Source organism: Heterocephalus glaber, unplaced genomic scaffold, assembly GCF_053883595.1.
Source record: "Heterocephalus glaber isolate CG9 unplaced genomic scaffold, H.glaber_assembly_v1.0 deba00000347, whole genome shotgun sequence".
NCBI classification, from domain to species: domain Eukaryota; kingdom Metazoa; phylum Chordata; class Mammalia; order Rodentia; family Bathyergidae; genus Heterocephalus; species Heterocephalus glaber.
The window spans coordinates 26,066,649-26,091,981 of record NW_028258143.1 but is presented as its reverse complement, the minus strand read 5'-3'; the positions used below and the strand labels follow the sequence as shown (position 1 = coordinate 26,091,981).

At 37.8% G+C, this 25,333-nt stretch overlaps 1 protein-coding gene across 5 annotated transcripts in view; it reads right to left on the bottom strand.

The window, feature by feature from the left end:
* Cntnap5 (contactin associated protein family member 5) overlaps window positions 1-25,333 on the bottom strand; it is an 874,588-nt gene that overhangs the window by 353,346 nt on the left and 495,909 nt on the right. For all 5 annotated transcript variants that reach the window (XM_087198285.1, XM_021236419.2, XM_021236420.2 and 2 more), the window contains one exon: window positions 13,793-13,899. In XM_087198285.1, the coding sequence (XP_087054411.1) occupies window positions 13,793-13,899 (107 nt within the window). The remainder of the gene's footprint in view (window positions 1-13,792; window positions 13,900-25,333) is intronic.

Genomic DNA, 25,333 nt, shown 5'->3' with positions numbered 1-25,333 from the left:
TATGAAATGGAAGCAAGGGAGTGTAGGTCCTTGCTCTGACGGCCTCTGAGTGTGGGGCCTCCCTTGTCTGCGTGTATTATACACATCACTCCACTGGGTGCCTATTTAGAAAACACCCAGTAATGAAATCAATCATTAGCAGACAGAGAAGCTCACCTCCTCTTCCACCCATAATGACAGCAGCATCAGGGAGACAGGAGCAAGGGAATGATTGCCAGGCCCTCCATCATCATATTAGCTGCCAGCGGGAAATCTGTGCTAGTGAAAACTGACTGACAATTCCACTGTTGACAGGCTAATAAACTCAGTTGCATCTCCTTCTATGACAATGGATGGTGTTATTTCCTTCTTATGTTTTCTACATATATTCACTTACTCAAATGTATTTGTGGATATAAATAGAGCTATGCTGACTGAAGAATGATTTATAGATTGTTTTGAGAGTTAATAGGGACTTGATATGGGGATACTTAAGACATATCTTTTGAATAAAAAGCTGAATCCTCAGATCTTTAGTCAAATTAAAAATGGGCAGTTTCTCTACATAGTGGTAGTTTTAGTTCAGAGCTGGAATGTCCTGCAAAGGTGTCATATGCCCAGAGATGGGGCTTTTGGAAGGTGATTGGATCATGGGAGCACTGTACTCATCAGTGATTGACCCACTGAGGCCGTCAGAGCCAACTCTGCTGTGAGAAGCTGGGGCCTGGTTGGAGGTGGTCCCAGGAGCATGTCCCAGGAAGGATGCTTCTCCATTCCACACTCACTCCTTCACTCTTTCTGTCCCTAACTCCCTTTCCCCATGCATTTTTCTGCCTTGAAGCCTATTGATCAGAGGCTGAAACTTCAGAAAGTGAGAGGCAAAATATACCTTTCCACTTGTAATCTGTGGGTGTCACATATTGTGCCTCAGCAATGAGGAAAGTGATCAAGACAGTGGCTAAGCAGAAACCATAAAAGATAAGAGATATCATGCAAATTACTGTCTGTTACCTTCCCTCTGTGGAGAAGACACACCATCACATTTTGAGGAAGAGCCCAGTTGCAAAGTGGAATTCCATCCTCTCAACATCGATTTTGCACAAGCAATATTCCAGATCTAGTGTTAGGTGTTGGGGACACATGCAAAATAGCCACAGTGCCTGACTTCATGGAGTCAGAGAAAGGGAGAAGAGGCAATAACTGCATATGTATGCAGACGAGATACTGGACCACAGTGTTGAGTCAAATAGAAATTACCTGGAAGACAAGTCATCAAGAAGAGTATGGGCTGGAGATTCAGCTCAGTGGTTCTGCCCTCTTCCTCATAAGAGCAAGGCCCTGAGTTTGATGCCCAACACCAAAAAAAAACAAACAAACAACAACAAAAAAAAATACAGAGTACAGACAGAAATACTGCAAGGAGAAGAGATGGGAATGATACAAAGAATCCAACTTGGCTAAATGAATAATCAACCAGAACAGTTGTAACATTGTGCTACCACTGGGCTCTAATATGGGATCAAATTATGAAAGGCTTCACTTATTGAATTGAAATACCAAAACTTTTGTTCACTAAGATATGGAAAGCCACTAAAGGAATCTGGGTAGCATTATCATCAAAGTTGCTTTTATGAAATAATTAACACAAACTAAATTTTTTAAATAAACACTGGAATTTTACTAACAACAATGGATCTTGTCTAGATCATCATGTAACTAAGGGATATTGGACAGAGGAACAATATGCCAGTTTTTATTGTATTTGATTCTTAGAACTGAATGTCCTAGGGGTCACAGTCTTGAACTGCTTAGAATCTCATATTTTTCCTTTGTAGATTAGAGAAAAGAATACTTACCTTGTGCCTCACCAAGGTTGTAAGGGTAAGAAAATGATGCAAATACATGAGAAAGATCTATAAGGAAGGGTTATGATCATACTTGTCAGTGAGATTTCACGCCCACTGATGCACGAATTTATCCCAGTAGCAATAAGGGACAGATTCTATGATTTTTCCCTTGACTACAGCACAAATGACACTGAAATTGTTGAAGTAACTCCCTCTTGGTATGGTGTTATTGTCCAACAGAATTTCAATGGCTGATGAAATATTTTCTGAATTTAATCACAGAATTGTACAATCAAATCCAGGAACTGCAGGATTCAAGCTGAATGCACTGAGAATTCCTTTACTTCCTAACAATTTAGTCAGTAAAGTCAGTCATAGTTTTAAAAAAAATTGATATACTATATTGAGCAAACATACATGTTCTTATTGCTTATTATTCCTTTCAGTTAACCCCTTATAGATGAAAACCCAAGTTATTCAACTCTGTTTCCTGCTTCAAGGGGAAAACACAAGAGTTCTGAATACCTGTGACCCTTACGATATACTCTTTATATTTTAACTTGATCTACTTTTGAAGGACATTTAAGGTAACAGTATGAATGAACACTCATTAAACTGTAGGCAAGAGGTGGACTATATAATATATGCAAATGTTATTTGGGGCTAGAATATTGGGAGATGTTTAAGATAAGAAATGGGAGCTGTAAAGTGTGATCATAGGACACTATAGTGAGTCAACATACTCATCTTGAGTCATATTGCATGAGCAAATCAGAATGCCCTTTCTGAGTGGTTGTATATAATCTATTCACAACCGCCTTTTATTCATGAGGGACTGCTAGTTACAAAAAGTGAGCAATATGCCTAAAGTCATTTGTGGCAAAGAAGATCTGAATTGTGCCACCACAGTCTGGGATGCTCTCTGTATTATTGGCTTGTCAGACTTTCCTCTATTGGCAACTTAATACCAAACCTTCATCTCTGTAATCTAAAGTGAAAAGTGTCACTATTGCCATACAGTTTGGTAGCATAGGAGGGCAAATAATCAGATGTCCTTTAGGAAAAATAATCACAAAATTTCATGAAAGTAACTATAGATACATAATAGATATAATTTAATGTGGAAATCCCAAGTACTAAACATGGTACTATGTTTTTTCTATGCATCCTTGTTGCTAGTCCTCCTAATCACTGTGTAAACAACTGACACTGAAAGAAGGTGAGCAGTTTGTCTAGTGTTCAATAATATCCATACATTCATTCTGTCAGAATCCAAAGCAGATCCACAGAAGAAAAACAGTATGCATATATTGAGTTAAATATGTATGTGTATTCCAAATTACTTCTTACTCAAAGGACAAACTAGAAGTTGGCATTTCTCTGGCAATTAATCTTTTGTTGATTGAAATACATTAGAAATAAGTCGTCATTGTTCTTAGTCAATGTTCAAAGAAAATATCAATGGTTCTCCAAAGGAAAACCGCATCAACAATTAAATTACCTTCAGTTAATTATCCTCTCTCATATTTTGGGATCTTTTGTTGTTTCCAGTGGTTTGGAGTAAAGCCAAAATTTGTGATTACTTTGCTTGAGCTTTGGCAATCCAATGTAATTACTTGAAGTTAACTTTATTTTAGCTTAGCTTAAAAAGGAGGAGGGATAAGGCAAAGAGAAATAGAGAAAACAGAAGGAAAGATAAGATGGAACAAATTACCATGTAAGAAATTACTATGGGAAAATCTTAAATGATGGAAATGTATTCAAAAGGAGGAATATTGATTCAATGGTGAATAGAAAAACTTGCTCTTCCCCCTCTCTGACAAGAAGTCTGACCATGAGTTTTGTTTTTAAGGCCTGCAGTTCCATCAAATATTTAAGAGTACCCTTCCTTCTGCTTAGCAATGTTGTAATGTGAAAGGAAATGTTTTCAAGCCATCTAGAACTGAGTTCCAATCCCACTTCCACCCTTTCTGTGGCTTTAAGCATTTTGGCCATAAAAAAAAATGATTATATGCATTGATTTCCCCCTATGGGGAAATAAGTGCTGTGTGAACACAACCAAAGAAACAAAGATGAGTAGTGGCTATGGAAAGTCTGAGCTGGCTTCCTGCAGGAGTTGGCAGAGGGTACCGAGGCAAAGAATGTGAGAAGTCTTTCTGGTCACAAAATCTGCATATGTGAAGATGACTCAGTTGTTTGAAGAACCATGAGCATCTAACTGGTCAAACTTACGAAGGAGGCAGGCGGTGGAACCACTGAGCTAAATCCCCAGCCACCTCACCCCAGAAAGAATGGCTGCAATCAAGAAATCAACAAATAACAAATGATGGCAGGGTGTGGGGAGAAAGGAACACTTCTCCATTGCTGGTGGAAGTGCAAACTGGTGCAACCACTGTTAAAGTCAGTATGGAGATACCTCAAAGAACTAGGACGAGAGGTCCCATTTGACCCAGCTATTCCCCTGCTGGGTTTCTTCCCAAAAGAATTAAAAGAATCATATCAAAGTGATATATTTGTACCCATGTTTATAGCAGCACAGTTTGTAATAGCTAAAGCTTGGAAGCAGCCCAAGTGCCCATCAACTGGAAACTGGATAAAGAAGATGTGTTTTTTTTGGTTTTTTTTTTTTTATAAAATGGAGTACTACTCAGCCATAAAGAACAAAAAACTAGAGTCATTTATAGCTAAATGGATGCATGTCGAAGCCATACTCTTAAGTGAAATAAATAAGACACATGTAAATACCAAATAGTTTCTCTAGTGTGAGAAACTGATAGTGTAACTAAAGGTTAAAATGATTAAAATGAATAATTGATAATTTGAAATAGGAAAAAAGGTCTAAAGTGTAGGGGTCAAGGGAAGGGAAGGGGAAAGGAAAGAAGGGAAAGGAAAAATTATGAGAAAAGAAAAAAAAGGAAATTATGTCTTTGTAAAGAGGGAAGAGTGGAGAGGGTGAAGAGCACACAGGTAATGGGGAAAAAGTAAGAATCAAGATGCATCATGTACAGGTACAAACACCCAATGATAAATGTAAATGAATTGTATACCTAAAATGTACCAATAAAAGAACTTAAGAAAAAAAAAACTTACAAAGGAGAGATGGCCTCAAAAACTGAAATGGCTACAGCTAACCTGCCTGACCTGCACTTTTCTTTCAGAAGTTTTATTTACTCTGGATAAAGAGATAAGCAGTCCAAAAATATTAAATGGAGAATTTCAGAAATAAATAATTCATAAATTTTAAATAATTGTTTTTAAAGTATTCTGATAATTATCCTATTTTATTATTAGTTATTGTAGTACTCTTTAACTGTGCCTAATTTATAACTGAAGCTTCATCATATTTATTCATGTTACAGGACAAACTAGACAAATTGTAGTACTGAAGCGATAGAGCTTGGTGCTATCCATGGTCCTAGATGTCTTGGCCAGAAGCCTGCAGATAGGGGAACTACTATCTATGAAGCAGTAAGTCCAGTAATGGTACTTTAAGTGGACTCAACAAATATCAGTGCCTTTCCTCTTAGGCTAGCTTCTGGAATGAACTGAACTGCACCCATCCATCATATTCACTTTGATCTCAGGTTCTTTCTTTGATGTTTGACCCTTAAAAACACTGTCCTGAGATTTCTCTGTTCACTTGTCAAGTCCAGCCCTAACATGCAGGACCATTTTCCCCCTTAAGAAGCCATTCACATCCACTCTATCCTGCTTTATTCACTTTTGTCATAGAATAGCATCCTCCTTACATTCAGCCCTGAGCCCTTCTTACACAATGTCTTGCAGTGTCTGTTTGCTATGGATTCCAGGATGTCCATTTTTTTACCCGAAGGATAGCACAATCATCACATGGCAGGAAAAGCTTTGGACTACCTGGATCTTGAAAACACCTGAAGCTGTCCTTAGTCAATAAATTAATTAGGCAGACAAATTCCAAGGTATTACAATACTACCACCCACATGGGCATGGGCTGGTTTTAGAAAATTGGTTTCAACAATTTCCCACCACCGTGATGAAACAGTAGTATAGGAGATACTAGCGAGGCATATTATGAATAATCTATTCTTGAAACACTGCCTTCTGTTTCCTAGGATACCGCTTTTTAAAATTAAAATTATTAACACATATTTCAGCAACTATATTCCCACTGATTCTGATCTTGCCCCCTTGGACCTCACCCCAGAGTTTTCTAGATGCTGGAGGACACTTTTCCAGGCAAACATTGTGCCCAAACTGAATCAAAGATGGCATTCATCTATTCTCTTCTCTGTGTCTTATATTCATTCAAAGAGTAGCTAACATGGAACCAGGCCTTTCTATGTAACAGATACCATACTAAACACTTTACAGAAATGATTTCACTTAATCTTGTTAATATTTCATAAGGTGATTGCTATTATTAGGCATGTATCACAAGTGAGGATGTTAAAGCACATCAAACTCATATTCTGGGCCTAGATTGTACATCTTCTAAGGTTTTTGGATCTAAATTTGATAGTAGGCTCTGGCGCCAGCCAGATCTAGAAACTCAGTCAATACATTCTTCATCCACAAACTCTTCCACACTGAAAATCTAAAAGTCATCCTTCTCACTACTTTGTTCAATTTGCCTTCAAGTCTGTTTGATCCAATTTTAGATATGTCTTTCACACCAGGTGTTTTTTTTCTAGGTTGTTCTGACTCTCATTATTTGCTGCCTACACAATTGCAAATTGCATGCAGTACAGTATCTCTCTTGAGCACCCACATCCTCCAGCTTCAGTATGTGTTTTATAACACAGTTTTCAAAAAGAAATTGATAACAAAGCAAACAAAAAAATAAATATTAGCGAGTCTGCTCCCAACTTTAAAATAAGACCAATAAAATCCCAGCAGAAAAACAATCTCTGTCTCATCTGGTCACCCGAGTCCACATGGCCTGCTCTGTTTGCAACTCCATCATTCTCCACTTCCACTTAGAACCCAGAAACACTAAGTGTCTCTTGGCCTTGCTTTGTTGCAAAAGTCCTTGTGTCACTCTAAGGTAGCTCAGATTGTTCACTCTTCCTGAAGGCTGTTCTCTTTTTTCTTCCTTCTCATCCTTCAAGTGTCCAAATGTCATTCTGAAAAATTCCTCACCTTTTCTCCAGTTAATTTAAGTATTAACGTATAGATCAAAAAGTAGATGTCTACTCTGTGTTCCAGATGAAAAAAGCAGCTGAGACTCAGGGAAGACTGCGACACCATTTTTGTCCTTCCCACCTAATGGCACATGGAATTATCTTTTTCTGATTAATTGTCCATTTCACCAATTATATGATATGTCTTATATGTCACTAATAGCTTATTAATGATTAGTATAAATATAAATAAGACATAGTTCTTTCCCTATGAGTTTATAGTCTCAGTAGAAGAGTTGATGAGAATAAAAACAATGGTGACATTACAGGTGGTTAATGTCCCAACATGAAGCACACGTGAATTCAGCAATCACTTCTCTTATTTTCTTCCCCCTCTTCTTTCTCCTTCTCTTCCTTTTTGTACTAGTTGCAGCTAAGAATAATCTGGTGATGGCATTCAGAGTTAAGAATGGAGATTAATTTTCTTTATATCTTGATGGAAAGCTCATAAAATACAATTAAAATATGAGTTAACCTGAGCTAAAAAGATATGAGAAAAATTTTTAAATGAATCTTTACTACTATATCCCCTATCCTCTCCAAGCTTTCCCTCTGACCACCCAAATATGATACGATCAGAGGACTATTTATCTGGTTGAACTAGCAAAGTGCCATTGCTCTTTGATGACTACTGTACAGTCTGATAGTCAGACGACTTGATATGCTTCGATCAATATCTAACTAATAACTGTCCAGAGAGAAAAGCACTATATCAGCTTGGGAGAGGAAAAAAGCTGACATCCTCTTGTAAAGCTGAAGAATATCTGAAAGGCATTGTTAGGATGGCAGAGAGCTACACTATGAAAAGGAATTAGCAAAAACTGAGAAGCAGTGAAGGGATCCAAGCAGCGTTCCTGAGAATGTCATCAGAGACAGTAAGAAGATCAAGGACGGTCCTACTCACTGGAAGTGTACAGAGGAGGATAAGCAAGCTCCTGTATCACTTCATGAGTTTGTTCAGTGTGAGAGCAATCATAGTAATCATTCATTGAAGAGCTACTGATACTAGATGTGATTTCAAAAGGAACTTTGGGAAAAACTGTGGAGACGAATGTATTCCTCTTGTGTAAGTCATCTAAAACCACTTTCCTTATTTGGAACTCACTATGAGAGTCAATGATAATTTATAATTCAATATATAAATGTCATAGTAAAAACATATTGAATAGCTTTATAAATTAAACAACTCTGGAAAAGGATGTATAAAAATATCTCAAAAAATAATAGTCGTAGTATACATTCTAATAAGGAAATATGAGTCAATAATCTTAATAATCTTTCTCAGAATTTTGATTCAGTAATGCCCTTTATGAAGTGAGTTCATATATACAAGTGAAACTTGTGGGGTACGTATTTAAGCACAAATACACCCACTCAAATGTTGTTTGCAATAATAGATACATGGGAACTATGAGGATCCATCCCTTTCCTACCAAAAAAAATGACAGCAATGATTGGGTAAACAAACAACAAAAAGTTCTTAGCCTGTGTCTTATGTCATTATTAAAGTAGTATTTATGCATGTTACCATGGCATGAGAAAAGTTTTTGTTTTAATCAAAAGTGGGTTCCAAATTTCTCCTACTTGGGCTTTAGGAATAGATGAACAGAATTTTTAATTTATCTTTATTGAGCCAGGAAAATATCTGTACTATCCCCAAACAACATATATTTCTGCCTTCATACCTTCTCTCTGGACAACCCCTCTTCTTTGAATGTGTGTCCCTTTCTTTATATCTCATCCAGTCTCAGCTGTCCTTCAAGTCACAGACCATTCTATTTTCTTCTACACCCTCTGGAGTTTAGAAAATAAAACCTTTTTCATCTTAGTCTTCTAGAACTGCATTCAATTATGCTACCACAATTTCCTACTCTGTCTTATGTAATAGGAAGAATGTCATCAAGTTCCTATTCAGAAGATTGCAAATGTCTTACTTGTTTAAGAAATAAGATGTGAGCCTTATATATTTCTTATCTATAGAAAGATTCCCTTAGTTTAAGTCAAAGCTCTAGCATTTACAAGGTGGATAACCCTGAGGAAGTTCTCTAACATTTCCGGACCTCAAAGTCCTTACCTGTAAAATGGAAATAATACTGTCCATTTTGCTATCTTATGCTGTAATGACATCTGTCTATCTGTCTGTCTGTCTCTTTCTCTCTCTCTCTAAGATTGCACAATCAAAATTAACTCTTTGTAATATTCATTTAGATTTCTAATAAGGTAGACATGATACACCATGATGAAGATATATCCCAAGTAGAATTTTGGCTTCAATTATACAACCTTCTGGATACACACTTAATAAAAAACCAGTAACAATCATATATAGTTCTGTTGATCTAATGGTGCTGAATGTTTGCTGGAAGCAAGAATTGGATCTGGAATATAAAAATTATTCACCCTTAGTTATTCCTCTGGATAGTAACATAAAATTTAAAAGAGAAATTCCCAATATTCACAACTTATGCACATGGCATAATACTGTGCAATGGCCATAAGTAATGGGCTTAGGTTGCCCCAAATTGGATAGGAGTGGTCCAGATACTCATGATCTCCTTCCTAAAAAGGTGATTTGAACAGCACATGTTTGAAAATGTTATCTATTTTTTATTCATTAAGTTTATTGGTACATTTTAGAAATACAATATGATGACATTCATCATCGGGAATTTGTACCTTTACATGATATATCTTGGTTCTTATTTTTTCCCCATTCCCCTGCCTTCCCTTCAACCCCTCCACTCCTCACTATTTACAAAGACTTTGTTTCCATTTTTTCCTGTTCTCATATTTATTCCTTTCTCTTCCCATACTCCTCCCACTTCCCCTTCCCCTTTGGGCCTTATCTTCCTATTTCACATTATCTATTCTACATTTTGATCCTTATTTGCACTTTCAGGTTCTCACACCAGAGAAACTATTCAGTATTTATACGTGTGCCCTATTTATTTCACTTAAGAGTATGGCCTCAATGTGCATCCATTTAGCTATAAATGTCTCTAGTTTCTTGTTCTTTATGGCTGAGTAGTACTCCATTTTACAAAAAAACACATCTTCTTTATCTAGTCTCCAGTTGATGGGCATTTGGGTTGTTTCCAAGGTTTAGCTATTACAAACTATGCCACTATAAACATGGGTGTACATATATCATTGTGGTATGATTCTTTTCATTCTTTAGGGAAGATACCCAGCAGGGGAATAGCTGGGTCAAATGGGACCTCTAATCCTAGTACTTCGATGTATCTCCATACTGATTTCCACAGCAAGAGAAACCACCAACAGAGTGAAAAGACAACCCACAATGTGGGAAAATTTTTTTACCAGCTGCCTCTCAGACAAAGGTCTACTATCTAGAATATATAAAGAACTTATAAAAATCAGACCTCCCAAATTGAAAGATCCAATCCAAAAATGGGCATCTAAAACGAACAGATGAAGAAGTAGAAACGGCAAATAAACATATGAAAAAATGTTCAACATCACTGGTCATTTGAGAGATGCAGATGAAAACAACACTGAGTTTCTACCTCACTGCAGAAAGAATGGCTGCTATCAAGAAATCAACCAAGAACAAATGCTAGCGGGGGTATGGTAAAAAGGATGCCTTCTCCACTGTTGCTGGGGGTGTAGACTGGTGCAACCACTGTGGAAATCAGTATGAAAATGTTATCTCTTGCATATCCAAGTTCTTCATGTGTCACCAAATAAGGAGGAAAGAAAACTTACATAGAAAGAAGATGTCTATATATTCAACAACAACCTGCTGTGTCTAAGAAATGTAGGAATTACTGTTTTGCCATTCCTTAGAAAGTTCATTGCTGTCCTCTACTTGACCCAGACTGTTCCTAACCATAAAAACCAGACAAATAGAAGAGTCTGGTGTCTTAAATCAACTCTATTATCTTGTTTTGGTAGAAAGCACCAATAATGGGAAAAAAATCCTGAAATTTTAAAATTAGGAAAATATTCAAGAAATTATCATGTTTAATATTTTTTGAGAAAAGGTCTTCTTATGTAGCCCAGGCTGGCCTGGAACTCACAGAGATCCTCCTGCCTCAGCCTCACAAGTGCTGGGATTACAGGCATATATCACCTTGCACAGCATCATTTTAATATTATTATAAATATTTTATTATCCGAAGAATTAGCATTTGTTGTTCTGACTTTGAATGGCTGCTTCAATAATTCATATCCCCAAGCCCCAAGAATTATGCCATTGCTACAACAGCAAGATTTCAAGGTCTTTTGCTTTTCTTTTTATCTGACGATCCTGGGTGCCACCCTCTCTCTGTTTGAGTAACTCCCACCTCTGGTGGGTCATGTGTGGTGCAGATGCTTGTTGAGGGCATGAAAACATCCACTGATTCACTAAGTTTACAAAGTGACTCAAAACAAGAGTCCTCATCCAAATGGCAGAGGGAAATTAGTTAAAGGGAAGACAGATTCTTGAACTGCACAGACATTCAAGGTGTGCTTGACATATGTCACTGATATTCAAGCACATCCTATTTGTCCTGGCCCGGGCCACAATGGAAGATGGACTTTCACAGAGGTTCAGTTACAGTGAAAGACCTGAGTGATTTCACAGAAAGAGGCATGGGAAGATGTTAAAAAAAGAAAAAGTGACATTTTAAAGACTTTATAAGTTGAGTCTCCTGTTCACCAGCCTTGATAGTGTTCCTTTAAAAATCAGCACCTCACCTCTGGTGATTTTCAAAATCACACTTCTTTGAACACCTAGAAATCTTCTATTTTTAGCCTGATGGATGGAATAGATTAAAGAAGAACAGCATCTGTAAAGATGAACTGCTCAAAAACATCACTAAATTACTTTTGGAGAAAGTGAACAAAAAAAGCTTTAAACGTCACAGGAAAATTGTAATATAATTGGGTTGAAATTTAGGTTGCTTTGACTTAAATCTTGAGCAAGGCCTTTTTGTCTCACTATTAGCTGGATAATCATTTCAGTTACTTCTGAGGTTCTTACAAGAACACTGACATATAATCTAAACAGCCCTTTGGATGTATTACAATATTTCTGTATAAGTACATTACTCTTGGCTTTTTGGAGGTAATATTTCTGTAAAGAGATTTAAAACTTATAGATTGGTATTTTTTGAGAATTTTAGATTTAACTTTCCCTGAGATGGACCCATGAGAATTCCTAAGTTCTTGTCATATGACGGTTGAAGAAAAAAATAATTCAGATCTGAAGAGAAAAAAAAATGTGCCTATTCAAACAAAATAAACCAAATTTAATACAGTTTTACTCATTCTAGTTTTCTCTTCATTGCTCCAAATTTTTAATTGAAATTTTAAAATAAAATGTTTTATTATTCAGCCAGACAATGTTTTTTGTTTTTCCAGGCAACCAACAGCAATAACAATAGCCTAGTTCTATGGAATAGCTCTTCTCTGATTTGATTAAACCCATATGGGAATTGTTGGTAAGTGCTACATTCCAAGGTGTAGCAGAGGCCACAGAATCACCAAGAAGTCTTCAAAACTAGGAACACCAACCTGGCTCATTCTTGGTCCCAGTTTGATTCTGGTCCAGCCAGCCTCTACAGTTCCCCTCTGTATTCCCAAGGGCCAGCCAGCAGCAATAGGAACTAAGGAAAACTTGTCAGATCAGGCACTGAGGGCTTGTCTTACTATGGCCCCCAAAATTGCCCAGGGCTTGCCTTGGTGCCTACAACTTCCCAGACGATCCTTGTCCCCTTCTTCTTTCTAAGTCAATTTCAAATTTCACATTATAAAATCTGCTGTAATTACAGGCAACATCTGATACATTTTTCTCAATTATACTTATGGTACACCAATCAATCTAGCATATCCTTCTCTAAGTAGCAACTTTCCTGTACTTTATCATGTGGTTTTCCTCAGTGGATACAATTTGACTCTTAAGTCATGGCATCAAGGCTGAGATTCTTCAGGTATTCCTCATTCCTTGTTTCCTCTTTGTCGCTCAAGCCTGGCTCACTCTCTCTCTCTCCTGTCTCCCAATTCTCTTCAGATCCATTGCCTCCCTGCAGATTGAAACTTTCTACAGAAGACTCTCTTGTTTTACTGCTCCATTCATCCCTTTGCTCTTAGTGTTCTTTGTCACTTTGTTTTCCAGCCACATCTCTACTGCACGATCAGCCCAAGTCTTGTACTTAAACAGAGCCATCAAAACGTATCACCAGAGCTCAGGTTCAACTCTCTCACATTCCATAGTAAGAATGAACTGTGGACCCTACTGAGTGAACCTGTATGATTTTATTTGGACATTGGAATGTAAGCAGGAATAATGTTTGCCACTGTAAGGTAGACACTCTTAAAAGTTAGCATATACTTCCCCGAGTTTTCTTCTCCTTGACATGGCAAGAGTACAAAAGATGCAACCTCTGTCATCAAGGGGACAATGTGGAAGGCCTCCTACTGATGGGTGTGTGACAGAGCTATGAAGCAGCTAAGTGTCACTTAGACCACTGAGATCCTATGTATTAGAGAAGCATAATTTAACGCAGTAAAACACTGAAATTGACTGTATACCCCTCCACTGTGTGCCCATAGTATCATTTTACTTCTGTCTCAACATGTATCCAAATGCATTTACCAGCTGTGTGTAAATTCCACAGGTATGTGGCTCGTCTATATATCTTTTCTACCTCCCACAGTGTTTGGAATATCACATCCCTTCAAAAGACACATCCTGAAAGAATGAATAAAAACTGCCCATCTCATGGTGAATGTAATTTGGCATTAGCACTGGCATACTTGAAGTTCTGCCCAACCCACTATGATAACCATTATTTACTCACAGTTATGGCAGGTGGCACCAGTGTAACCTGTGTCACTGCAATTGCAGTAGAAGGTCGTCCAGGACTGGGAGCAGCTTCCACCATGTTCACAATAGTTTGGTAAACACCTAATTGGAGATAAGGCAAAGCAAAATAAAGCAAATCCATTCAAATAAGGAGAAAGGCAAAAATATTTTAGGCTCAACTGTATGAACTAATAATAGAAATTGATCTGCTATATTTCTATGCCTAAGTCAAAGTTATACACGAAACGAAAATGATCCTAAGGTCTAACTACAGAGATGGATCCCTCTGGTATCACCAGGTGGTGGAGGTCTCAGACCTCAGCAGGCATCTGAGTTAAGGGTTGCAGTGCTGCAACAAATACGTATGGAAAATAAAGTTCAAATGAAGTGGTCAGGATCCATAGTTTTTTCATTAATCATAGAAATAAAGATTATAATTTTATATTTTGGAAAATTTTTGAATATTTAAAAGAAAGAGGGAGAGTCAGATAAATGAAGTTACATCTACATGCTTATTTCTGGGAAATGAGGAGGAAAAAACAATTTAAACTACACAACCTGAAACGTGAAAAGGTGATGGCAGTCTGCATTATATGGAAGAACGTTTCTGTTTGTTTAAAGTGCTGCTGGTAGGGTGGTGCAGGAGGAGTTCAGGCTAGCTGGGACAATTTAAGGAGACAAAATCCTAAAATAAGATATACTAGGTGCTGATAATGTGTTAGAAATCTTGCTTAACATGCACAAGTTCCTGGGTTCAGTCTTCAGTACAAAAAATAAGTGCCAATGCCATCCTCAAAGATAGACTTTACCGTATGTACTTTCCAGAAACTATTTTTATAACATATATTAAAAATTCTTTAACATTTGTATAATTTGAGTCAGCAATCATTCTTAGATGGTGTGATCTTATGGATATTGTTCAAAATATGAAAACTATATATACTAATTCCTGGAAAGTGTCCAACATTAGAATATTACATAGGAAAAATTACAAAATTAATGAACTATGATGGAACTGGTATGTACAATATACATAAAAAGCACTATAAAAGATCAGGACATGATTAGGTGAAAGTTCAAAATATAAGCAGGGCCATAAAATGAAAAACAAGAACTGAATAAATTTCAAAAAGGGTGAGATGGAAATATATTAGAAGTTACTTGGGCCACTGGCAAGGCAAGCAAAGTTCATTTCTGCTATGTAAAGCATGGACTTTACAGACATGCATGTTGGCTCACACCCCAGATCAGCAGCTCACTGCATGGTAATTTGCACTTTGTACACACCTGGGTTAACATTGTGACAGTACTTCCCCTAACAGGTGACCTGGCAAAAGCTCAACTGCCATAATGGATAAAGTTAAGGGAAAACCAGCGATAACAACTGGAACTTTTGAAACCAATCTTTACATGGAGTCCGAGAGTGCAAAGGGAAAAAAATTCACAAACTTAAATAGGCAGAGAAAGCAAATAATGAGTTTATCAAAGTGGTAAACCACAAGAAATAGGTTCATTGTGGAGCCACTGAGAATCTGAGGCCAGCAAAACTATAAACTGGTTTACTCTAAATGTTCTCCATAGGTAGGAAACCCTCTAGCAATGACTACTTCAAATCTCAGACAGTAATATTCCTGCCTATGTTCAGACTTATTACTAGAGATTTTCTGCTCAGCACAGCAAACATGTGATTGTGCTGACAGGGCTTGTATTCAGAGAAAGCTTGTTGATAGCTTCATGGGGCCTAACTGTGGCTTAAAGAACAGGGGCATAAAAAAGAACTTAAGAATTTTGCTGTGGGATGTGCTCACCAAAACCAACCAAACAAGAAAGAAAAGAAAAAGTGGTTCTCTCCTTTCTCCAAATCCCATAGCTCTTCTTGATAGTCACCAACGCTTCTCTCAGTGGAGAGAAAAGGGAGCAGGCCTGTCACTAACATGGTTGGAGTCCTTGTTCTCCACCAATGCTATGCTGTGGGGGAAGCAACATCAACTTGGCCCAACTGTGCTTGTCAACAAAATTCAGCTAAAGGGCTCTCCTTCTGGACATGTCCTGTAGGAATCTTGTGGAGCTGGCATAGTTCATCTGCCCCGTTTCATTTGCATCCTGGCTGTTCCTTGATTCTGAATACCACTTACCCAGCAGTTTACCTTTCACCTTATTTCTTTTCCTCTAAGGCTGACAATTTTTTTTTGCTTAAATTGTTTTATTGGCATATTTTAGGTATACAATATGTTTACATTTATTGTTGGGTGCTTGTACCTGTACATGATGTATCTTGGTTCTTACCTTTTCTCATTCCCTGTGCCCCTTCCCTATTTACAAAGACTTTATTTCCATTTTTCCCTTTTCTCATAATTTTTCCTTTCCCTTCTTTTCTTTCCCTTTCCCCTCTCACTTCCCCTACCCCTTTGGACCTTTTCTTCCTATTTCAAATTATCAATTATTCATTTTAATCATTTTAATCCTTATTTACACTTTGAGTTTTTCACACTAGAGAAACTATTCGGTATTTACACATGTGCCCTATTTATTTCATTTAAGAGTATGGCCTCAATGTGCATCCATTTAGCTATGAATGTCTCTAGTTTCTCATTCTTTATGGCTCAGTAGTACTCCATTTTATTTTAAAAACCTACATCTTCTTTATCCAGTTTCCAGTTGATGGGCACTTGGGCCGTTTCCAAGCTTTAGCTATTACGAACTATGCTGCTATAAACATGGGTCCACATATATCGCTGTGGAATTCTTTTAATTCTTTTGGGAAGATACTCAGCAGGGGAATAGCTGGGTCAAATGGGACCTCTCGTCCTAGTTCTTTGAGGTATCTCCATACTGACTTCCACAGTGGTTGCACCAGTCTGCACTCCCACCAGCAGTGGAGAAGGGTTCCTTTCTCCCCACACCCTGCCAGCATTTCTAATTGGTTGATTTCTTGATAGCAGAAAGCTGCCAAATTCTTCTGTGACCTTTTTACATTATCTTTCACCCCATTCTATCCTCTCCAAATACACACAAGGATTCCATAATTAGAAAATAATTGTTATTGTCCCCCTCTGGCAACAAAACCTTTATTGCCTTAAGAATGCAAAGCTAAGCAAAAGGAGGGAGATGTTGCCCTGCAGTTCTTTGAATTTTGGCTTCAGGAAAATTCAGGGTAGTGTCTTTTTATTGACTGATATTAGAAAATTTAAAAATTCAGAAGTTTCGAGTGGCCATGGTTTCAGCCACAGGAAGAATATTGATACTGTATACCTAAAATGTACCAATAAAATTAATTTTAAAAAAGATGGAGGAAATTGCTGATTTGCAGCTCACAGAAAAGGTGAAGTGGAGAGAGTCAGGCAATATTTGCTTGTTTGGGCTCTGTTGTATTTGAGACGATCTGATGATCTGGTTGCAGCCCTACATTTCCTGAGGGCTGGCTGTTTTCACCTTTATTAGATTCTGTGAAATAAATTAAGATTTTTCCAGAAAAATCCTCATTTCACCCAGCCTGGCTAAAGTTGTGATTTTGCTGCTTTCAACCAATAGAACTTTAACATTTTGTAAGATAGCATCTTACTATCACAAAAGAAATGAAGACATACTTTTTTTCTTATAGCATGCACAATAAAATCCCTTAAAACTCAAGAGTACCAAATCTATGTGTGCACGTAGGAGGAAGATTCTTGGAGGAAGCTATCAGAAACACCACGCATTTTGAACACATCTTTAATAAGCCTCAGACAGACCTTATATTAGAGCGTCAATAAAGTCAATTCACCACTGAAAATCTAGGCTAGAAATGCATTTGTTTATGGTCATTGAAAGAACCGATGATATATTTCTGAACGGGAAAAAGAGTACTTGGGTAAGGGAAAATCTAATATTCCTAGAATGGAAAAGAAATGAATGAGTGCTTGTAGTACTGCTTGGAGCTTGGTTCCTTTTGTTTCAAGGCACACTGTGATTACAAAAACGCGTCTGTACAGTAGACATTCAAAACAAAAGATGCATAAGCTCATTAAAAAGGTTACTTTAAAAGTATAATTTGCTGATTCTTTCATTGGTTCATTTTAACTGTTGGGTTGTTTTTTGGTTTCTTTTTTCACTCTACGTGGCATTTTTCTCTCTATGTGCATTTAAAACATGAACCCACAGAGGCAATTGCATAAAGCTCCTAAAGAGAGAGAGAGAGAGAGTTTTAAATGGGAGGATAGTCACCATCTGAACACATAAGGCATTTAATTCCAATTGCTAGGCAGTTATCACTCTGAACACCTATCTGCCGCAATCCTAATGATGTGCAGATGCATCTGGCTCTGGATAGATGTGGTTTCCTTTGGTGCACAGTGCTGCCCATGAATGTAACAGCTTTCTTCACGCTCCCCAAGAGCCCAGAGAAGCTGACACAGTGATCTGTTCAGCAAAGACTTGGGGAACATGGCAGGCACATTGCCAACTGTTTTGCCTCTGTGTGAAAGCAGGGTGCATGACCTTAAGAGAGATGACAAGAAGCATTGAAAAAGAAGGCAGAGAAAAAGTAGAAATGGAAGGAGAAAAAAAAAATGATGTTACAAGGACAGTAGTTACTATCATATGAGTATGGACAATTTTCCTTCAAATTCAAACTTCTTCCAAAGGAAAAGGATAGTTGTTATGTGGTGCTGTGGACAATGCAGGTAATAGGTGAAGGGGGAAGATTTATGCAGACACAAAGGAGACAGACAAGATGCTGCTTCAAAGACAGCAAGGGATTATTACAGGCTGACCCACTTGGAAAACTGTAAGCAGAAATTTCTGAGAATTGAAACCAGAGTGTAGTGTCAATCATCCTAGGAAGCCACTTGACACAGAGCATATTGATTTTCCATTGGCATTAGGAAGAAACAAAGGACCCCACATCTTCCTGGAGAAAGATCAGGGTGCTCACTTTCCTGTAACTTAGCTTTAACTGGTGCTGAGTAGAAGTTAGAGTGGGCAAAGCTTGGGAAAAGCCTTATGAAAGCAGCTGGATTCAAGTTAGTTCACAGGAATGAATTCTGTTTGCTTTTAATGTGGAAAGTTTTACAGCAGAAATATATTCTCTTAAATAAAAATCAGATTACTGAGTAACAAAGAAAATTTCATGACTACACATGTGCAACTTCCAAGTATGTATTTTGAGTTCAGTCCTTAAATTCCAGACTCATGTTTCTGTTGCCTGACGGACAGGGCCACCTGTGTGTCCAACATCTGTGCATCCAAAATTGACTTTTCAATCTCTTGGCAGGCTGTGGATGCAACTGGATCTGATTTCAAAGTTGATAACAATACCATCCTTGCCAAAGTCCACACCCCAAACTTGGAGGTCTTCCTCTGTTTTTAAAGCACCCATAGGAGATGTGAGCAAATACTGTGGGTGTACCTTCAGAACCTGTCCTGAATCTGACAATCTCCCACTACCTCTCCTGATACTGCCTGCTAGGAGCCACCAACAGCTCCTCCCTGAATAGCTGAAATTGTCAGATAACTGGCCCTCCAGCTTCCACTCTTCATCCCTTTACTTAACTCCTACTCAAAAGTAAGAGGTAGCATTTTCATATCTGAGGAAATTTCCGTTAAAATTTCTGCAATGGCTCTCTAATTTGTTCAGGGTAAAAGCATAAAACTTTTGCACAAGGAAAGCAGACTAAGAGGTGGGGGAAGAGGATAGGAAAAAAGAATTAAAATGTGTTACATACATATACCAACTCTCCACATGGAATGTAATCATTAAGCACGGCAAACATGCAGTAACAAAATTTTTAAAAAGCAACCTTAAAAAGACCAGCCCCAATAGATCTGTACCCCATTTAACGTCTTGAATTCATCCTTGTACTTCACACTTATCTACATCTGATCCAACCATGTTAACCTCTTTCTTGTTGCCCAAAACCTACAAGAGATGTTCCCCTGTCAAGTATTTTGTACTTCTATTTGTTCTGCCCTGAAAACCTTTCCCACATGCCCAGATGATTCATTCCCTACCTCCTTCTTGTCTCTGTTCAAATGTCACCTTTTTAAGGAAACTTTCTTGATCATGCTATTAAAATTGCTGCCCATCCTCAATGAGCACAGCCAATCCCCTTTCCCTGTCCCATTTATTCTGTTTTGTTCTTAGCATTTGTTATCTTCTAATACACTAAATCCACTGCTTATGCATTATGCTCATAATTTGTCATTCATCCTATTGCAAAAGAATTCCATCTCCACAAGGGCACTGAGTGTTGTCTATTGGATTTACTGCTACGATTCGGATATGTTTTGGGTATCCTTTGAGGGTGTTTTATAACTGGGGGCTCTGTCCCCAGAGTGCACTACTGGGAACTGGTGGAATCTACTGGTGGGACCTAGCACGAGGTTTTTGTTTCTTGGGGCCATGTTCTTGAAGGTGGTTCTCATGCAAGCCCTTGAGTTCTCACAAGCAAGTCTGGCCCAGATCTTGGTCAGGCTATAATCATTTACTGGTTTCCACACTTTCTCTTGCCATTCCCATCCACAGCACAGGGTGAGGCAGCAAAGAGGGGCCCTCGAGGAGCTGACAATAAGTTGTGTGCGCTCTTGGTCTCCAAAACTGAATCAAACAAACCTCATTTTCTTCATAAGTATTCTGGGTCAGTGTCTTAGTCATTCTCCTTGTTTCTGGGATATAATAGCCTATACCAGCAACTAAAAGGAACAGGGTTTATTTTGGTTCACATCTCCTGGAGGTTTCAGTGTATAGTCAGATGACTCCAAGGCAGGTCAGCATAGCAGAGTCTCCTGCTCGTAGCATGGTATACAGGGAGCATAGAGAATGAAGGGAGGAGCAGGGGAGGAAGATAAACTTTTCCTGGCCTCGCCTCTAGTGACCCACTTCTTCCAACCAGACCTTACCTAACAGCATCTCAGCTATAAATTTCCATAATCCATCACCTTCCAAAGGTCCCACCTATGACTGCATGAGGCTTTAGGGGGACACCTAGACATAAACAATAACAGTCAGCTATTTCCTTGTCATTAAGAATTGCTGCCTAATTCATTGGCAGACATGGCTGAAGCACTTAACAGGGTAGGCATTCGATAAACTGTTATCAATGGAATGAAGTAATGAACATTGCTGGGAGCAACAGCCAATTGAAGTTATCATCTCATAGCTGGGCCTTGTCAGTTAACCTAGGTCTAAGTAGCTTCCACTTAGGTGAGCTCAGTTCACTGGTACAGTACCTGTCTACTGCTGAACAACAAATCAAGAGCTAAGTGGGAAAGAGGTGAGTCAAGAAAGCTTCATCTTTGCTATTATTAGATTATCTAGCTTTTTCAGTAGTGAGGAAATGATAACACAACGAAAGAAGGCCCTGTGTGCAGCCACAGGTGAGGAACAATTAAGATACGGGGAGGAAGGTGCATTTCCAAGCAGAGATGTAGGCTGGATCCAGGAACTGGCTCCTCCTCTCTGTGGCACTTTATGCAAGCCTATGACATGGCTCTTTGTGATGACTGTGCCTGTCAAGCTGTATTGTTGGGGTCTAACAACTTTATCACCAAAGCACTTAGATAATTGTCCTCAAATTGGCTCAGAGCTGAGCATTTTAGCATGATGCAACTTAGAGCTCCTTTGGGGCAATGCCTAGCATTCTTAACAAAATTTCTGTATGAGTTTTTGATAGATTTTGATGACATAAAATATCTGCTAGGACATCAAACTCACCCATCTAGCTGGCTGTGGTTCTTGTTATCTTTAATCAGATATTCAAAGATGGATAATCAGTCCATTCTAACCATTTTTTAACTAAACATTCTTTTTCTGTTTAGTTTCCTAAAAATATCTCTCCTGAGGTCATTTGATCCTAGTTTTCTCAAAGGCTTTCCATTATCAGTAAACTTGAAATAAAACTTTGACACATACTCACAATCACATCTGATTTGTGGTTTTAACAGTATCATTTTCTCTACCTTATATTTGAAGAAGAGACAAAATGAGTGTAAATAACTTGTCCAAGTAGGAAGTGACAGGGTCACAAAGGTGAGCTCAGCTACCGTGACTAAAGTCTACAAACCAGCACTGCACAACTGCCCTCTGCCAAGGCCAGGAGGCTGTCTCTTTACAAGTGAGCTCTATGTCTATGTTGGAGAGCATCAGTTCTGTCATGGTGAAAGGCATGAGGCTCTACAGAGTTTGCCTGCTAATTTGAGACTCTTAATAAATATTGAGGTGTCAGTTTAGATTTCTTAGCAATGCAGCAAATGGATTAATTGGGAATAAATCACTAGATACATTATATAATAAAATATATGACTACCATAGAATTAGCATGATATATAATTCTTTCTACAGATTTTCTACAATGGAGGTTTCAATTTTATTTTCACTCTTTCTCATTTTTAATTTGTGAATTTTTAAAAATAGGGCTGGGGATTTAGCTCAGTGACACCGCACTTGCCTCACAAGCGCAAGGTCCTGAGTTTGATCCCCAGTAACAAATAAGTAAATAAATAAATAAATAAAAATAAAATTGCCAGAAAGGTAGCCCCTGGCCCTTCCCTGTTACTGAATTTTACTTTTTTCAGAGGACACAGCCTTTTATTTCGGGTTTTTAGCTTATTTGAGTTAACATGGCTCCTTCCTTATCTTTAACACTAACATTAAAAAAAATTTTTAGGATCTTCTTGTTTTCCATAAGACCATGTGTATGGCCATTACAAGCTAAACAAACTATTTAATCTATTCAAAATCTTACTGTTTAAAATAAACAAGACTTATTTAATTTTCCACAGAAAAATACAATGATTCTTCCAAGTCCACTAAGCAAATGAAAATATACTCAAGTGCCACCCTCCCTCTCTTGTCAGAGGCCTCTTCGGGCAGCCGGCTGTGGATATCATGAGGCTCAGGGCTGAGGAGCCCCTGGCAGGGAGCAGGGTGCTGCGCCTGAGTCGCCCACAAGAACCACACCCAGACCTTCCTCACTCAGCACACTAAATGCCTCCTTTGGCCATCTAATTGTTTATACTAGAGATTTCTGAATTCATTATCAAAATGGAAAATAATATAAACCATAGTAATGATATTTTTGGGTGAAAAAAACCATGGTACTGAAGAGAAAAATGACCCAAGTCTGGCCTTGGCCAGAAGCTTCTTTGTGATATTATTTGCACCATTCTAGAAAAAAATTAGCATTGGTTTTGAAAAAAATGAAATGTATATTTATTGTAGATCGTAATAAGTTTGAGATACAATGTCAGCTGTTAATAATCTTGGGAAGAACCTTACTTAATTTTACACTTAACAGCTGGGGATTTTCCTCAGTGGTGCTGCACCTGCCTGGAAAGTGCAAGGTACAGAGTTCGATCCCCAGTACCACAAGAAAACCAAAAAAAACTACATTAAATAATCTATCATCAAGTCAAGGACTATAGTAAACATTAATTGTGTTTTTAATTTTTATTTTTTGTATGGTATGTTGAGCAAAGAATAACTCTTCTCTCCTTCCAGAAATGTCCCCTGCCAACAGTGAGTCTTTGAATTGGCTTTCCATAGGTCTTTTCCCTCATAGAAAGATAGAAATGGCACTTTGAAAATATTTTAAATAACTTTTTGGTTCTTAATTTTTAAAAATTTTTGGACCATTTGTGTATGATCCTTGTAAAGTTCTGTTTACAGTTGAGTGGAAAAACTGACATACACTTCAAAATCTTAGGATGGAATTTAGTCTGCTGAAGTTAAAGGTTAATTTTCTGGGTTTTGACTTTTATAAATATGTGCAAATTGAAGCATTTATAAAGTAAATACATCATATTTCATACGTACTTTAAAATATTGGAATGTATTTACTTCAATAACAAGAAAACAGTACAAAACAATTTCAAAAATTGGACTTGATTGTTAAAATCTACTAGAATTATAAACAGAAAATATCGTATAAGTTGAACAAAAAAAGAAAGGAAACATGAAACAGTAGGGTTTTAATTTTGAAATTTTAAGACATTCAATGCTGTTGTTTAAAAACCCAAAGCAAACCTTCCTGTTTGGCATACAGAAATCAACATTTGTGGGCTCCAAGGCACCCACAATCAGCTTTGGAGAGGCTCCCGATCCACACCCTGAGCCCTTCTTTCAACATGCCAGTCCCTTAGGAGCACTTCCACTCTCCCCTCAGGGTTTGCACAGTGCCAGAGACCTCAGGGATCAATTTCCTTTGCAGAGCCCAAACACTGAATCTTCTTCTTAGTTCCTATGTCTCTGTGCCTGTTATTTTAGTGAGTACTTTTGGTGAAAATAAAAGGCATTAGGTTTAATTTCTTAGTCAAATTCAACTGTGAAATCCCCTAACTCCCCTAAATGGAATTTAGGTGAATCTGCTTCCTCAAATCTGAGCAATTTTGGATTTTATTTTTCTCAGTGTTTGAATATTACACAGACAGTTCACTTCAACTTATTGTGTTGTTTCTCATGACAAATTTTCCTTATGTTTTTTGATTATCACTTCTTGCGTTACACAATTTCCTCTTATGGCTTTTACCAGTGGTCACATGTCATATTGCTTTCTGTTTCTGCAATATTTAAGGATTACCCTTTGCACAGTAGGATTTCCAAGGCATAAACTGTATTCCTGCTGTGACCTAGAATCCCATTTCATGGAATAATGTCACAGAAGTATTTTCTCACATGTGAAAAATTATCTGTAAAATTATTAACATCAATGTTAATAAATACGTTTTAAAAATAATATGGAATTGGGCGGGGATTTAGCTCAGTGGTTTCGCCGCCTGCTGCGCAAGCGCAAGGACCCGAGTTCGATCCCCGGCACCAAAAAAAAAAAAAAAGTGGAATCGTCACCATTTTGAGAATGGAGAAATAAACTATATACCAGCACCATGGAATGTATGAGACAACTGAAAGGAAGGGGTCCATCCAGACGTCCTTCTGTGTACCATGCATTAGTAAGTACAAAAAACAACTGCAAAGTAAAATGTGTAGTTGTTGTTGTTATTATTGTTGTTATATAGAGAAAATCAGGTATGAAGAGACAAACAGTGAGTCTGTAACCTTTTAATAGTGGTTAACTATGAGCATAGAAGTTACCATCTCAATTTTTATATTTTTAGGTTGCTTGTGGTTTTTACAATGAGACAGAAAAAAATCCATACAGCCAGTCTTGTGGTACTTAACACTGGTGACAGTACTGAAAAATACTTCTTTGGGTGATTGTATTGTGCAAACATCATACAATGTATATGAACAAATTAAGGTGGCTCTAAGTTGGCTGGTTATATAATCTTATGGGACCATCACATACGCATTCTGTTATTGATTGAAATATCATTACACAGCATGTAACTTATTTGTTAATGCATATATATTTTATTTTGTTATTAGACAATGCAAAAAGAAACACATTCTGAGTACTAAATGGTCTCTAAAAAGAGGGAGCCCCACCAGTTAAAAACACATTAACAGCCTGGAGAGAAGGCCAGCCAGACAAAAGAAAAGGTCCAGGTCAAAGAGGAGGGGAGAGTGCTTGGAAAGACTGGCACTGAAATTCTATGACAGCAG